Source organism: Lepidochelys kempii, chromosome 13, assembly GCF_965140265.1.
Source record: "Lepidochelys kempii isolate rLepKem1 chromosome 13, rLepKem1.hap2, whole genome shotgun sequence".
NCBI classification, from domain to species: Eukaryota; Metazoa; Chordata; order Testudines; family Cheloniidae; genus Lepidochelys; species Lepidochelys kempii.
The window spans coordinates 17,620,094-17,635,711 of record NC_133268.1 but is presented as its reverse complement, the minus strand read 5'-3'; the positions used below and the strand labels follow the sequence as shown (position 1 = coordinate 17,635,711).

Below are 15,618 nucleotides of genomic sequence, written 5' to 3'. Positions count from 1 at the left end.
AAAGCTGAGGGTTGGAAGACTGGCACCTAATACTTTAGGGAAAGAGTAGAATCATAGAATCATAGAATATCAGGGTTGGAAGGGACCCCAGAAGGTCATCTAGTCCAACCCCTTGCTCGAAGCAGGACCAATTCCCAGTTAAATCATCCCAGCCAGGGCTTTGTCAAGCCTGACCTTAAAAACCTCTAAGGAAGGAGATTCTACCACCTCCCTAGGTAACGCATTCCAGTGTTTCACCACCCTCTTAGTGAAAAAGTTTTTCCTAATATCCAATCTAAACCTCCCCCACTGCAACTTGAGACCACTACTCCTCGTTCTGTCATCTGCTACCATTGAGAACAGTCTAGAACCATCCTCTTTGGAACCCCCTTTCAGGTAGTTGAAAGCAGCTATCAAATCCCCCCTCATTCTTCTCTTCTGCAGGCTAAACAATCCCAGCTCCCTCAGCCTCTCCTCATAACTCATGTGTTCCAGACCCCTAATCATTTTTGTTGCCCTTCGCTGGACTCTCTCCAATTTATCCACATCCTTCTTGAAGTGTGGGGCCCAAAATTGGACACAGTACTCCAGATGAGGCCTCACCAATGTCGAATAGAGGGGAACGATCACGTCCCTCGATCTGCTCGCTATGCCCCTACTTATACATCCCAAAATGCCATTGGCCTTCTTGGCAACAAGGGCACACTGCTGACTCATATCCAGCTTCTCGTCCACTGTCACCCCTAGGTCCTTTTCCGCAGAACTGCTGCCTAGCCATTCGGTCCCTAGTCTGTAGCTGTGTAGTATGTGAAATAAATCCTGTATGGAGACACATAGAATCATAGGGTTGAAAGGAACCCCAGGAGGTCATCTAGTCCAACCTGCTGCTCAAAGCAGGACTAATCCCCAATTTTTGCCCCCAATCCCTAAATGACCCCCTCAAGGATTGAGCTCACAACCCTGGGTTTAGCAGGCTAATGCTCAAACCTCTTCCCCATTATGACAAACACTATGAACTCCTCTTGTCGCCCCGGCGATCCTTTGCTTTCCCCCATGGATTAATGGTGAAGAAGGTAGGATATGTCTTTTCTTTGAGCCAGTCAATGTTACTCCTTGTCTGCCAGAAGGGGTCATTAGCAAATGAAATGAGGAACTAAGCCCCAGGGACTCATGGAAGACCGAATTAGACACTCAGGGTCTGATGTTAAAACACATTTAGTTCAAAAATTAACATGCAATTAAATTGTAGGCGAAGTTACCTGCAATATTATTACCTTTGTGCCTGGAAGTCATGAAAATCAAGTAACTGTGTGTGCAAATGATCACTCAGCTGTCTACCTGGCAATTTGCACGCCCACCCCCTCCTGCTTAACAAATGTATGAGGTTAAAATTCCATCATCCTGTAAACTCCCAATTGTCCTTCTTTGGCTTCAAACAGATGTTTTTTTGGCAACAGTCCAGCAGCTGCCAATATTTCTGGGTCACATACTTCTCAGAGTTTATTAAGTCTGCAGAGCAAACACTTATTTTGCTTGAGAACCAAATGCCATAGAAATCTTAAAGTAGTACTTAAGAAAACCATCTCACTTTGCTAAAGGCTTCAGGGTCTTTGGAGCAGCATTCAGTTATTTTTCTCCATCAGTTCTTAGTTTTATACTTAAAGAGAACTGTTTTATATTGGGGAGTCCCAGCAAACTCCAGGGATCTAGTTCTACACAAAAAAAGCAGGAGCTGGAAGGGCTGTAGCCTCCCTCTCAGATCTGGGGGCAGATCCGCAGAGGGTATAAATTTTCATAGCGCAAATCAATGAACAATTTGTACCAACTGAGGGTCTGCCCCCTGGTGTCTAAACACGGTTTCACTCCCTGGTCTGTATGTCTGGAATGGAGTACACCACTCTAGAGCTTAGCCAGAAGCCCAGCACACAGCAAAATTTCCCCTAAAGGTAGGGTTGCCAGGCATCCAGTTTTCGACCAGAACGCCTGGTCAAAAAGGGACCCTGGTGGCTCTGGTCAGCACTGCTGACTGGGCCATTAAAAGTCTGGTTGGCAGTGCAGAGGGGCTAAGGCAGGCTCCCTGCCTGCTATGGCTCTGTGCAGTTCCCAGAAGTGGTTGGCATGTCCCTGCAGCTCCTAGGCCCAGGGGCAGCCAGAGAGGCTATGCATGCTGCCCCTACCCTGAGCGCCAGCTCCGCATCTCCCATTGTCCAGGAACCGCATCCAATGGGAGCTGTGGGGGTGGTGCATGCGGGTACGGGCAGCGTGCAGAGCCCCCTGGCCACCCATGTGCCTAGGAACCGCAGGGACATACCATCCGCTTCTGGGAGCCACCTGAGGTAAGCGCTGCCCAGAGCTTGCATCCCGAACCCCCTCCTGCACTACAACCCCTGCTCCAGCCCTGAGCCCCCTCCCGGAGCATGCACTCTGCACCCCTTCCCACACTCCAACCCCTGCCCCCTCCCAGAGCCCTCACCCTGCACCGTCTCCTGCACCCCAAACCCAGCCCTGAGCCCCTTCTCTCACTCAAACTCTCTCCCAGAGCCCATACCCTGCACCCCCTCCTGCACCCAAACTCCCTCCCAGCATTCAGCCCCAGCCTGGAGTCCCCGTCTGCATCCCAAAACACTCGTTCCTTGCCCTACCCCAGAGCCTGCACCCCAGCCAGAGCCCTCACCCCTCCCACACCCCAACCTCCTGCTCCAGCTTGGTGAAAATGAGCAAGTGAGCGAGGATGGGGGAGAGCAAGCAATGGAGGGAGGGGGATGGAATGAGCAGGGGCGGGGCCTCAAAAAGCAGGCAGAATACGGGCAGGGCCTCGGGGAAGGGGCAGGGCAGGGTTGTTTGGTTTTCTGCAATTAGAAAGTTGGTAACCAGTGCCTACCACAAATGTGTTAGTTAATTTGGTGCTATTTGGGAATGTCGTTGAGTCACATTCTACTACATACATGATTTCAGTGTTAGCTGTATGCACCTGTGTGAGGGCAGAATTTAGCCCTTGGTATTTAAACATAATCTCTCTGAGGAATTGTCTATAATCCTGCCTTTCTATTTCAATAAAATGCACTTTAAAGCCCTAAATATATGGTCATCCATTTCACTTGTCACTTCAATCGGTAGAAAGTGGTATAGATGGCCAATTTAGGTCCTGGGGGCAAGAAAGTGCTTGGACACTTTTGCCTCAGCTTAAATAGGGACCACGGGCAAATACTCAGCTCTGCTCGGCTCAGGTGGGGTTGGGAGATGGGGTAAAGCTTGTTATAAGCCCCCTTGGCACTTGTCGGATCCCTGGTTTGTACCCAGCATAATTTAGATTAGTCTTAATTCTAAATTCTGACAGCCACATCACTTCTCCCAACTCCTGAAGTTACTGGGTTTCTGCTCCTCAAGAAATACACAGAAAAATCTTTCCAACCCATTTAGGTTGCTCCAATCTGCCCAGACACATTTGAAACTTTCTAGGGTTGCTAACCCCTCTACATTGCAAAACTCAGGGAAAAAAGTACAAAAAGCAACCCTTGTGGCAAATGCATTCTTGGCACTAAAGCATCCCTTTCACAGAGTATGATTATTTGCATACCTGGATGGTCTGCCAGTGCACCTGAAGAGAACTTAGCAAGGTGGATTTACTCTCTAATAAATCATTCCTTGGAATCCAATTCCAGGGAGAGTCCAAAAAATAAATACACTTGATATTTCTATAACTCATAACATCAGAGTGTGGGAGGCAGTTATGGCTAGTTCACAGCACATCAGTGTTAGCTTTTTCCTCCACAGCCACACTTTCTCCCTTGACTCATTTAGAGCTATTGCTCTAGTGCAGTAGGATCCTGCGAGATAGTCTAAGGGCAAGAGTGAAATGAGTTTAGCAGCCTCAATCTTATTCTCAGCTGACACATGCTTGTACCTCAAAACCACCAAGCACCCACTGGGAAAAATTAGTGGGTGATCTGCACCCACTGGCAGCCAAGACCCCCTCCTCCCCACCCCATCTCCTCCTCCGCCACCTTCTCTTCCCCCGCCGAGCATGCCGCGTCTCTGCTCCTCCGCCTACCTCCCAGCACTTCCCCCCGGCCGCTGCCAAACAGCTGTTTGGTGGCGTGCTGGGAGGGAGGGAGGGAGGAAGGGGGAGGAGCGGGAACGTGGCATGCTCAGGGGAGGAGGCGGGCCGGGGATTTGGGGAAAGGGTTGAAATAGGGGCAGGGAGGGGGCGGAGTTGGAGTGGGGACTTTGGGGAAGGGGTTGGAATGGACTTAGGGCAGGGCCACATGGAAGGGGTGGAATGGGGGCAGGGCCGGGGCAGAGAGGGGGTCGAGCACCCAGGGGAAAGCAGGGAAGTTGGCGCCTATGCACACAATTCAACACGACAGTAACTTCTTCTTTGAGATCCTGGGCTGGAATGGCCCACAAATGTGCAGGTCACCACTGAAATGAATTGTTCAGGGCAAGCCCAGGAATGGAATGGCAAGTCTGCAAAAAGGCTAAGATTGAAATGCATTGGCTGAGCTGTACTGGGGAACCAGGACTAGAATAGCAAAGTTGCTTTAGGTAAAGGCTGAAGTGTACTGGCAAAGCTACTTTTTATGGAGAAGAGTAGCATTCTGGATGAAATAGCAGTGACACAATAGTTCAGGATTAAGGTGCTTTGGTAGGTCATGGGTCCTAGGAGGGATCAGGATTGTGGGACATTGGCAGAGCTGCATCAGGTTTCCAAGACTGGAATATCAGGCTTGTTGCCAGGCAGGACTGAGGGCAATGAGCAGAAGAAAGTGTGAAACATTTACAATACCAAAAAGAGTATGTTTAAAAAGAAAGAGCTTGACCAGGAAATTCCATGACTCTTGAAACTAGATAAAATACAGGGACTCAGCAAAGGAGGGAGGGATAGCTCAGTGGTTTGAGCATTAGCCTGCTAAACCTAAGGTTGTGAGTTCAATCCTTGAGGGGGCCATTTAGGGGGATCTGGGGCACAAATTGGGGATTGGTCCTGCTTTGAGCAGGGGGTTGGACTAGATGATCTCCTGAGGTCCCTTCCAACCCTGATATTCTATTGTGAGAACACAACCCTTTGGTCTGGCACTTCTGGTTGCCCATAAACTGGGAAATACTAGAACTTGCCTCACGTCCAGAGCCAAGCTTTCCATGTGAATGTAGCAAAATAAAAAGGAGTCAAGCACTTTCACTCTACCAGGAATACCAATCTGTCCATCAAAACTGCTGTCTGTCAGGCATAAAGACAGTGCATCACTTCCACTTCACATACACCCAAGGGCTGCTGCATGCAAACCACCTCGCTACAGTGATTGGGAACAGGAGGGAGGGGAAGTATCTGGATAAGCTGTCTCTCAAAATTATTTTTTCCCAGCTGATAATTTCAACTATAGGCAGTCGAGTCGGAAAAGTCTTCTCAGGTCACCAACTCTGACTCCCTGTGAGCTGTGCAGGACATTTCCCTACAATAGTCCCACTAGTGCCTTATCTAATCTCTCCTTGACCACCTCTTGTAATGGTGCTCTGGCAGCTCCACAGTGTCTCTTCCAAGACATAATCTCTGTGACGGTTAAGAATTATTTCCTAATGTCTAGCCTGACTGAGAGAGTTTTCTCCCATAAGAAGGTCCTTTTTATCCCTTACTTCTACAAGACATGAGGTCTCCTGTTCAATTTATGTTGTCTCTGGTGAGCAATAACTAAATGAGCACACTCTAGATTTGATACTGAGGCTGGTGTAGCTCTACTGGGTTCAAACGTTGCTCATAAAGCATCCCCTACAGGTGGGCTATCAGGAGGTTAGGCTCTTTTCCTTACTCCTGTTGCCGATCTGAAATAATTGTTGTGAAATATTCCACAGTGGAATGTGCTGCTATTGTACAGCCTGCACAGAGCACTGAATAGAAATTAATGATTAATTTTAATGAACTGCAGCTGTAATGGGGGTTATGGCCTTTCCGATTAAGCCCTGGCAAAGCACAGCTGATCTACCCTCACAATACCATCCACAGAAAACCCAGTCCCTTTGGTTAATTGGCATGAAAGGGCCTTTTCAAACCAAACACCACTTACTTGCCAAGAAAGCACTTGGGAACAGTGCTTAATTTTCTCCTCCTGTCTTTGATAAGGTTCACTTTCTTGGTCATCATCATGTGATACAGCTTCTCTCCTTTCTCCGCAATCATGACGTACGCATCCCGCTCCATCCCCAGTTTCAGACCTGGAATACAAAGCAGGGGTTCCCTCAGATCCTGGCCATCAAAGCATTCGCTCAAAGCCAAAAGTTGAGGCCAGACGCATACACAGAGCACCAGCAGCCACACGGGACAATAAGAGTTTATGGCAGTGTCTTATTTTACAAGCATTGGAAAAGTGGGCCCCTTCACAATCTGGATGCAAAACTGACGGGTGGTTCAGTGCGCAGGTGAAGCTTGCAGCCTTTCTTCTGAGTTTCCCATGGAGATCATCAGCTCAGAAACAAAGGACCCCAAACACGAGGCTTCCATCACATCCCACATAGTGGAATGTTCTCAGAAACATGCACTGAGAACATGCGCGAGTTGGAACGAACAAACAAACAAACAAACAAATCATTCCCCATTCACTCCTGGTGCTGCTGTAACCCTCACAAGAATTAGTTCAAGATGACAGAAATTTTGTCAGAACAGATGATTTTAAGAGACTTCCATCATTGGGGCCAAAATTCTGTTGACAGTAAATCCAGACCCTGACTTAAACCCAATCTAGATATGAATGCTGATTCCTCGGCTTACCGCCAGTAAATAAGCTGTTTATAAATGCCCCTGTGCTAGACGATACACTGTGGCTACCATATCAAGCAGCCAGCTGGAGAGATACTGGATGACTTAGGCAAGTGGTGATGGGATATAGGAAGGGTGTCACCTTCCAGCTCTCAGTTTGCATGTGGCCCAATTTAATCATGACTGAAAGTTGCAACAACCAGACGGCTAGTCTGAAATCAGCCTATTGGTCTGACTCCATCTCCTAGTGAACATGCATCCATGTCACAGCTGGCCTTTCTTATCTTATGAAAGACCATGGAAACTATCTTTTTGCCCTTGCCATCGAGGGTTAAGGCACTTGGGTGGGACAGAGCATGGAGGTAGCACACACTGCTGTTGTCTGTGCTGTACCTGTCTGGCAAATGAACAGAGGACTTCATTTTCCAGTTATTTTATTCTGGCACCTTTCACCAGCAGTACATTCACTTTATAGACTAAAGCAACAGCCTGAAAGGCTAGTTAGATAGAGAGATACATAATTATCTCTAAAGGATGCCGAGTTTACCCCTTCTAGCCTTATTTTATGCTTGAAGAAATAAAGTTGAACATAAATTAACACCTCTAATAGCCACCAATTATTCACCACAGTGCCTTTGAGTTTTTTCAAACGGTTATTGCATTTGTTTCATAGGTTTGGTACCTGTGCTTAAGAAGTGAGAGTCTTATGCAATATTTCATTCTGCAAAGGTAGCATGTTTCATGTATCCAATATCTGCCTAAAGGTTTTGGTTCTGCAGACCTCCTGACTTAGTATTACTTCCCCTATCCTATGATCTGATTCAAATATGTATGCTGTTATGTGTAGCCAAAGCTAATTTGCAATGTGAACTTGTGATAGAAAACAGCCAGTGTAATAGTACACATGTTTCATTCTGGTCTGACATGACCGAATTCCCCACACTCCGATGTAAACAGCAGACTAGAATGAACATTCTACACAGCTCATTCCAGGATCACACAGAATTGGGAAGCTCACCAAGGTTTCTAATCCAAACACTGATAGCTCTGTGACCTTGCAAGTACTGAGTCAAATGAAGCTTTCCAATAAGGTCTGGAATGTCTGACATGATAGTCGTGTTTATCCAGAGTTCCTGTCATCGACTGCCACGTCATTAACCAGGATGATGAAAAGCAGCCGGAAAAAAAAAGACTGAGTGGCTGATGCTGCACATAAAATTTTGAGAAATTTTCCATTTAAATATAATTTCGCTTCCTTCACCAAGATTTTCTGTATTTTTTTCCTAAGGATTTTGTTGTGTATTTTTATTGTTGTTGTTGTTAAGAGTTCAGCTACCCCAACAGATGGTTCCTCACCTGAGTCAGAATTCTCTGTTTGAAAGGCACAATAATAATAATTGATATTTCTCTGTAACTTTCCACCTGAAGATCTAAAAGCATTCTACAAATATTACATTTCATACTATGGCCCCAAAGTAGGAAAGTATTGTTTCCCCTGCTTTACAGAGGCACACACCGTGGCACACAGTGGATGAGGTCATAATTATCAAAAAGTAACCAACAATTTTGAATCAAGGCTGTAGAATTGGAGTCCGTGTCTAAGCAGAATGGACCCTGGGCGCCGGACAGCAGCAGAGCATGGGGTGGCAGCCAGGACCCGGGGTGTGGGGCGGCAACAAAGACCTTGGGCGTGGGGTGGTAGCCGGGAGCCCGGGGGTGCTGCAGCACCCCCCGCACCCGTAGTTCCCGTGCCTATGTATACCAGCAAAGAGCCTGTATCATTACAATACTCTAATTTTTAAGTGTTCTTGTGGTTCTGCTTTGTCCCCAACCATCCCGATGGTTGTCTCTTCTCTCCCCTGCCCAACCATTTATTTAACCATGGTTCTGTTTGTCTCACCCTTTCTCTTTTGTTTCTTATTAAACCTTTCTCTCTTTTTTATTTTTAACCTGATTGCACAAAACATCAAGCTGCCATAAAACAAGAATTTCATCTGCAATGAAGATTTGGAGTGACTTGGGCTAGTGTTCTGAGCATAGGCCTGGGAGCAGGAACTTCATTTGAATGAAAAATGCTAAAGTAGCACAGCAGGATCCCTCTGTTAGAATGTGATGCAGAATTGATTAGTGAGCAGAGACCTCCCAGCCTCCAATGGTTTGAAACATTCTTTAAAAAGGTAAAACTCTCTCACTGGCCTTCAGAGATATTCCTTCTCGTATTGATTTTGGCCTGAGGTTAGGAGTTCACTTTCATTTATGCTATGGCTGGACAGTATTCTGAAGCTGGTTTCCCTATTATTGGCAGGTACCTTGGCATTCAGCTATGACAAGGCATGCTATCAATGATTCTTGTATTCCAAGATAACAGCCCACATTGGAATTTGTATTGTATTACACTACTCTGTACTGCATTTTATCATGCCGTAAAGTATTGTATTATAATAATTAGAGCTGGGATTTCCAAAGCAGCCTGAGGGATTTAGGCACCTAACTCCAATTAAATTTCAGTGGGATTTTGGTGTCCATCTTCCTTAAAATCCTTTGAAATTCCTAGTGAAAACCAGGATCACTTAACATTTATAGGGCTTAGGTAAAAAAGGGGTCTCAAACTGACCTAAGTTTGTGCTGGCAGAAGTAGGTAGTTACAGCTGCAAATGAGGCCAACTGCACAAAACAGTGCACAACCCACAAAACAGTGCCTGCAAAATGGGAGGACACTTCTATAGGTCAGGCTCCTAATCTCCAAAGTGCTTTGGAAACGTTAACTGGCCACACCTCTGCCAATGAGTTATTGTTCCCATTTTGAAGATAGGGAAACAGGCTGAGTAGTCAAATAACTTGTCTGAGGCTACAGAGGGAGTTGGTGTCAGAACCTTTTCACTCAAGGATTCCTGGCTCCCCATCCTGTGTTTAGGCTCCATCGACATTACCTCTCTCTTACAGAACAGTTCGATCAGACAATCATGTGTTTCATTCAGTTCCAGAAAGATAAAAGCGACACAAACATTTGCACAGATTTGTCAGCATTCCTAGTCTGCGAAGTCCAAACAGTCCCAAAGATGTTCTCCCTGAATTGTTTTATTTCAATGCACAGCCCAGAAACATTTAGGTTGATTCCTTGTGAGGATGAGATTGTAGCACCGCCTGGCAAAAGGCTGTTTTTTTCCATCTTGCAGACTCTATTTACAAATAAAAGACTTAAAAATCGATTAAGTGTAGACGTTTCAAAGTGCTTCAATGCACAAAAGAAACTGACAATTTGATTCCTGTAAATATAATGATGCATGGGGATTAAAATGCCATGGGGTAAATTAAGAAGTAGATGCTTCCAGTCACTTGATTCTCTTGTCATTAAAGTTGGCCATTAAAAAGCCACTGTCATATGGAGGAAAACTTTAAGAAACTAAAAAGAAAAGGAGTACTTGTGGCACCTTAGAGAGTAACCAATTTATTTGAGCATAAGCTTTCGTGAGCTACAGCTCACTTCATCGGATGTAAGCTGTAGCTCACGAAAGCTTAAGCTCAAATAAACTGGTTAGTATCTAAGGTGCCACAAGCACTCCTTTTCTTTTTGCGAATACAGACTAACACGGCTGTTACTCTGAAATCTTTAAGAAACTAGAACAGCTTCTCTCTCCCTCTGACACATTCATAGTCACCCAAACATGTACGCACACATCCATGTATGCCTACACACGTGTTCACATACACAGTGTCTCTCCTGTGTGAGTCACTCAGTGCTGTTAGAATATATGCCATTCACTTACTCTCTCTCTGTTCCCTTTCCTTGATTATAGCATCCAGCCATTTCTGTTTGTCCTCTGGAGTCTTGGCCATACAGACAAACCATTTGTTTTTGGCAGTGTTGTGTATCTTCCAGCCATTAGTCACCGTGTAGCCATTGCTGTGGTAATCTGCTGCAAAAACACAAAGCACAGCCCAGACAGTGAATGGAAGGCCTGGCCCTTTAATGAAAACAAATTAACCTTGGACAACTTTGGACACAATTTCCATATTTAAATGCCCTGAATTTCACAGGTGCTGGACACTTGCAGCTCTCTTATGGAAGTCAATGGAAACTGAAGGTGCTTAGCTCCTCTGAAAATCTAATACTCATGTAGGTACCTATCTTTAGTGTGCTAAGTTTGAAACTTGGGTTCTTGTACATTATGGGCCTGAAACTGTGACTGCTCAACAATCAGAAATCCCACTGATGGCAGTGGGAGTTCCATGCCTGAGGAGCAGTCCCTCAGTCAGCAAGAGTCTGAACAAGTCTCATTCCAAGAGCCATGTTAACAGTGGAAGTCCGCAGTGGACTCACCGATGGCTTGAGTTCCAGTGAAAATACACTGATGTATTTATGTTTTGTATTAGACAAATCCCTTAGTGCAAGGTCCTGCCAAGGAAAGTGAAAAGTGTCAAAGTACAGCCTTAGAGGCTGAAATTCTCTCATCACCCCAGCATAAATGACATATGGCAGGGAGTGGCAGTGCACACCTGGAAGTGACACACACTCCCTCACACATGGACACATATACACACCGTGTTTTCCCAAGAGATCTCCTCTAGTTCAAACAGTGATTCATTCAGGGCACTCCTTATGGCCTGTGTTATATAGGAGGTCTGACTGCCTGATCACAGTGGTCCCTTCTGGCATTGGAAGCAATGAATCCATGAACCATCCCCTGGTTTCTCTGCTACAACCCAGACCTACAGCAACCTATAGTGTGAATCCTTTTCAGTCTCCATGCTCCATGTCCATGGCCTCAGCCCCAAAAGGGGCCTAATTAGTGATGCTTTATAGCTTGGCCTCATCGTACTAGAAGCTTTCAAATGAAAATCCTTTAAAGAAAATATCTGGATCTAAAATGCTGAGTGAAAAAGAATCTGCTCTTTGTCAATATTCTCCATTCTGAGCCTCCTGGGAATCCACTAGTTCCTCCCCACAACTTACATTGGGAGAATTTTTGCATTAAGAACATAGGACTCTTGCATTGTCCCCTTAGCCTGCCCCTGGCCTCAAGGACAAAATACCAACCCCATGACCCAGTGCAATAGCAAGAGGTGGGCCACTGAGGATTTGAACTGAAACCCACTAGTTCTTTTCTATCAACGCCAAATTCCAGTGCCAGCCCACAAGGACAGTAATATCTGATCATATTTCATTCATGGCAGCAAATCCTTTATAAATGGCTTGATTCTCAGGGTAACAATTGACAATATTTCAGATGACAAGAGTATATAATACTTTTTGCTGCTCACATGGGGCCTGAGTCAAAGGCCCAGGGAAGGACCCAAACTGCAACCAGATGCAGTACTTTTGTACTTTGCAGTTTACCAAGAGAGGCTATGGACCTGCTCTGTCCTTAGAGGGAGAAATCTGATCTCTTACCTGTCCCATCTTCCACATTCTCCACTTCCATGACCTCTGTGTTTATTCGGCCCCTGAAGATATAGAGGGATCCGTTGATTGACTTGGTACGTTTAGACGCCTTTTTCCCAGCAACTCTGCAATTAGGAATCAGAAATGCAGTTAATAGCTCTCCTTTATCTTTGCCCAGAGGAAGAGATTGGAGTTTGTAAATGTGTTGGCTTTCTTTTAAAGATCTTTAAAATAATTTGCAGTAATCCTGTTTCAATTTACTTTATTAGGAGCTGGGAAAGTAACTATTAATAAGGCAGTAAAAATAATATACTAAATGCAATGAAAACCTGGGGCTGATGGATTTATATTGTTACCAATTCTACATGTGAATAAACAAGTGTAGCTGATAACAAATATCTTGCTTTAAATCTAGTGAACACTAGAAACAATAGTTCCACTCCGTTTGAGATATATTAAGACTAAAAAAAACCACCATGCCAACTGCATCCACATTATTCCAATTTCACTTTTCATGGGGATCTGACCATTTAATATAGTAATTCAATTATTCTATTGCACAACATGTCAATGATAACTATGCCATGTTGTCAGCATAGCAAAAAGATCTAACAGCTGCATTTTGCAAGATTTAATGAGCATTTTGACCTCTCTGAGTTTTGCTTTGTTGTGGGTTTGAACCAACCAGAAATGTCAGCACAGATTTCAGTGGACACAGCTGAATTCCACATGTTATTTGATGAAACCTCCAGTTTCGCATGATTTTGAGGTAAAAAGTTAAATTTGGCCTCTGTTTGGTTGACAGTTTTTGGAAACTTTCAGAACCTCCATTCTGAGTTCCTAGCTGGCAGTGAAACACACAGAGGCTAGTGTTACATGGTTTGCTATATGCATTTTGAAAGTCTTTGCATGTTGCATTCATACTATCATTGTTTGGTATAACAGCCCCATTGATGCAACCTTTGCATCAGAGTTTGTACCCTGATCATTCAATTTACAGAAGAATCTCTGTTAAAGTGTCTTGTTAAAAAACCTAGGAAAGGCCTTTTCACTGTTATGTCCTGGGCCTTTATGCATAGAAGATGTTTAAAACTATCCAGCTGGCACCTGCTGTGCTTTAATTGGCTCTCATATTTAAAAATAACCCCACTATATGAACCAGCACAAAACTGGCCAAATGAGCATTGTTTAAGATGGCAGGTGTTCAAATTCTGTGACATTAAGGGGCAGCCGTCGTGACATGCCAGGAGTCCAAGAGACATAAATAATGTTGCGATAAAAAGAGCTAGTCATAGAATTTCTGTTGAAATGAAAAACAGGTGTCAGAGGTCGGGGCAGTAGAGAATCAAAAAACTTTTGTGAACATTATCTTTCATTTTCCAGCTAGCACTGGTGATAAATACAAGTTGGTGATGATCAGATATTTACATGCAATCAGATTGACAAGGGTTGAAATCTTAGAGTCATTAGATCATTTCCTCAAGGGGACTGAGTTGATTCAAAAGAGAAGCTCTCCAGACAGCCCTGATGAAGACCTTCGGATAGACAGCCAATTTCCCCAAATGAGGCATATTATTCCTGACATCAGGACGCAATTTGAACAGCAATCAAAGCGGCTTCTAGCGTAACAAAACAATACTCAGCCCTGAAAATCTGTGTCATCAGTTTGTCAGACTTTGCTAGGCCTCTGTAAAAGATCAAACAGCAAACCTGCGTTTAAAAATCTGGGTCCGGACTCTGATCCCAAACCCATTTTATGGTGGTGTAACTCCACTGAGCTTAACAGATCAACTTCTGATTTACACCAGAGTGAGAGTCCATATTTTCCAAAACAGAGCAGCAGCATTTTGTCTTATTGTTGACATTTTACTGAAAGTTGTGGGCCTGATTCTGATCTCAGTTACACTGGAGTAAATCAGGAGTAATGCCAATGGAGTTAGACCAGTTAAAATCAGCGTAAGTGAGATCAGAATCAGGTGATTAGGCTTTAAGCCAGGCACCACTGTAGAAAGTGTTAACTTTCACAAAATCTGCATCCCATTAATGTGTCAGTTGTTTTCATGCAGCTGGCTGACAGACAATGCTATCACTTTTGCATAGACTTTCATTTCCACTCAGGACCAAATTATAAATAGCAGCTAGACAAGGGAAATATCCAAAATTAAAGTAGCCTTTTAGTCCCTAAATATATCTTTCATATTATGCAATGCCCAAAGGCTTCTTTGAATACTCTGCTTTTTAATGGAAATCATATTCTGGAGATTTGGACAGTCCATGTTACGTTATTGAAGAAAGAGAAACAACACTGATCCCTTGGGGGAACTCAAAGCGTTGGAGCAGCCTGGTCCGATCCCACGCCAGAGTACAGAGTAGCTCAGTAATGTCTGCTGTGCAAAAACACAGACACTTGCTTAAAAGGCAGTGGAACATTTTGTTTCCTAAAACTTAGTGTTCCAGGAAGAGTGCAAAAGGGGACGGGTTGTACCAACCTAAACTACAAAGAGAACCAGAGAGCGAGAAAGCTCTTAGGCAGGCCAAAACTGAGCAGTAAAAGGTCAGATCCAACATTCTGAGTGTGAGGCTTCCTTCAGGAATGATTTGTAAAGGGGGAAAAGGAGCACTTTTAGCAGAGAGAGGAGAGGAGAGGAAATTGGTGAGGGTTATGAGAGGGGATATAATAGGAAGCAAGGAACGAAGAATGAAGGGAAAAGTAGGGAAAGGGGAAGGTGTGGGGATGAGATATGAGCCATGAAGGAAGAAATAAAAGTTGAAAGGAGAGTTAAATCAATATAACGTGGACTAATTGCTGTAGTAGCTATATCTGTGAAGAGCCTTGCACACTGTCAATGCTACATTAGTAATAATAGTTTATGCTAATAGGGCTATAAGGTGGCAAGATGGGAGAGTTAGTGTTACCAGGAAAAGAAGGGAAAATAATGAATACAGTTCTGTGGCTGGGAGCCTGGAAACCCTGGGATCCCAGACCCTGGGGCAATCCTCATAGGGATGTTGCCCCACAGCCATAGACCACGGAAGCCCTGGGGTCCCTAAATCTGAGGCCCATGCTCCCCAGCAACCCACCAGGGTTCCATGGACACCAAGCCTATGTTTCAGCGGAAATTCGTCAAAACTGACACATTTCTAGAGAATATTCCAGTTTCAATGAATCTGCGTTTTCCGTCAAAAAAAACCTCTGTTCCATCAGAAATTTCCTAACCAGCTCTACTCCTGTGGCCTGTCTTCTCCTTCCATTCTCTCTGGACTCCTCCTCTTGTCTCCTCTACCCTCTCCTGATTTCACATCTTTCAGTTGGCCCCTCTTCTGCTTGGAACAACCTGCCAATGAATAGTGGCGAATTGCCCTTCTTCACAGCATTCCTGAAGACTCACCTGCTCTATGAAGCTTTTCAGCTGTAAGGGCCATACCTTACTCTGTTTCTTCTGTGCTGTATCAATTCATGCCTTTAGATTATACATTTTTCAGAGCAGGGACTCTGTTACTGGTCTGC

General features: G+C 44.6%; 1 protein-coding gene across 2 annotated transcripts in view; it reads right to left on the bottom strand.

The window, feature by feature from the left end:
• PREX1 (phosphatidylinositol-3,4,5-trisphosphate dependent Rac exchange factor 1) overlaps positions 1-15,618 on the bottom strand; it is a 223,137-nt gene that overhangs the window by 75,938 nt on the left and 131,581 nt on the right. For both annotated transcript variants that reach the window (XM_073309488.1, XM_073309490.1), the window contains exons 8-10: positions 12,120-12,235; positions 10,495-10,644; positions 6,039-6,186 (exon numbers count right to left, since the gene is read on the bottom strand). In XM_073309488.1, the coding sequence (XP_073165589.1) occupies positions 6,039-6,186; positions 10,495-10,644; positions 12,120-12,235 (414 nt within the window). The remainder of the gene's footprint in view (positions 1-6,038; positions 6,187-10,494; positions 10,645-12,119; positions 12,236-15,618) is intronic.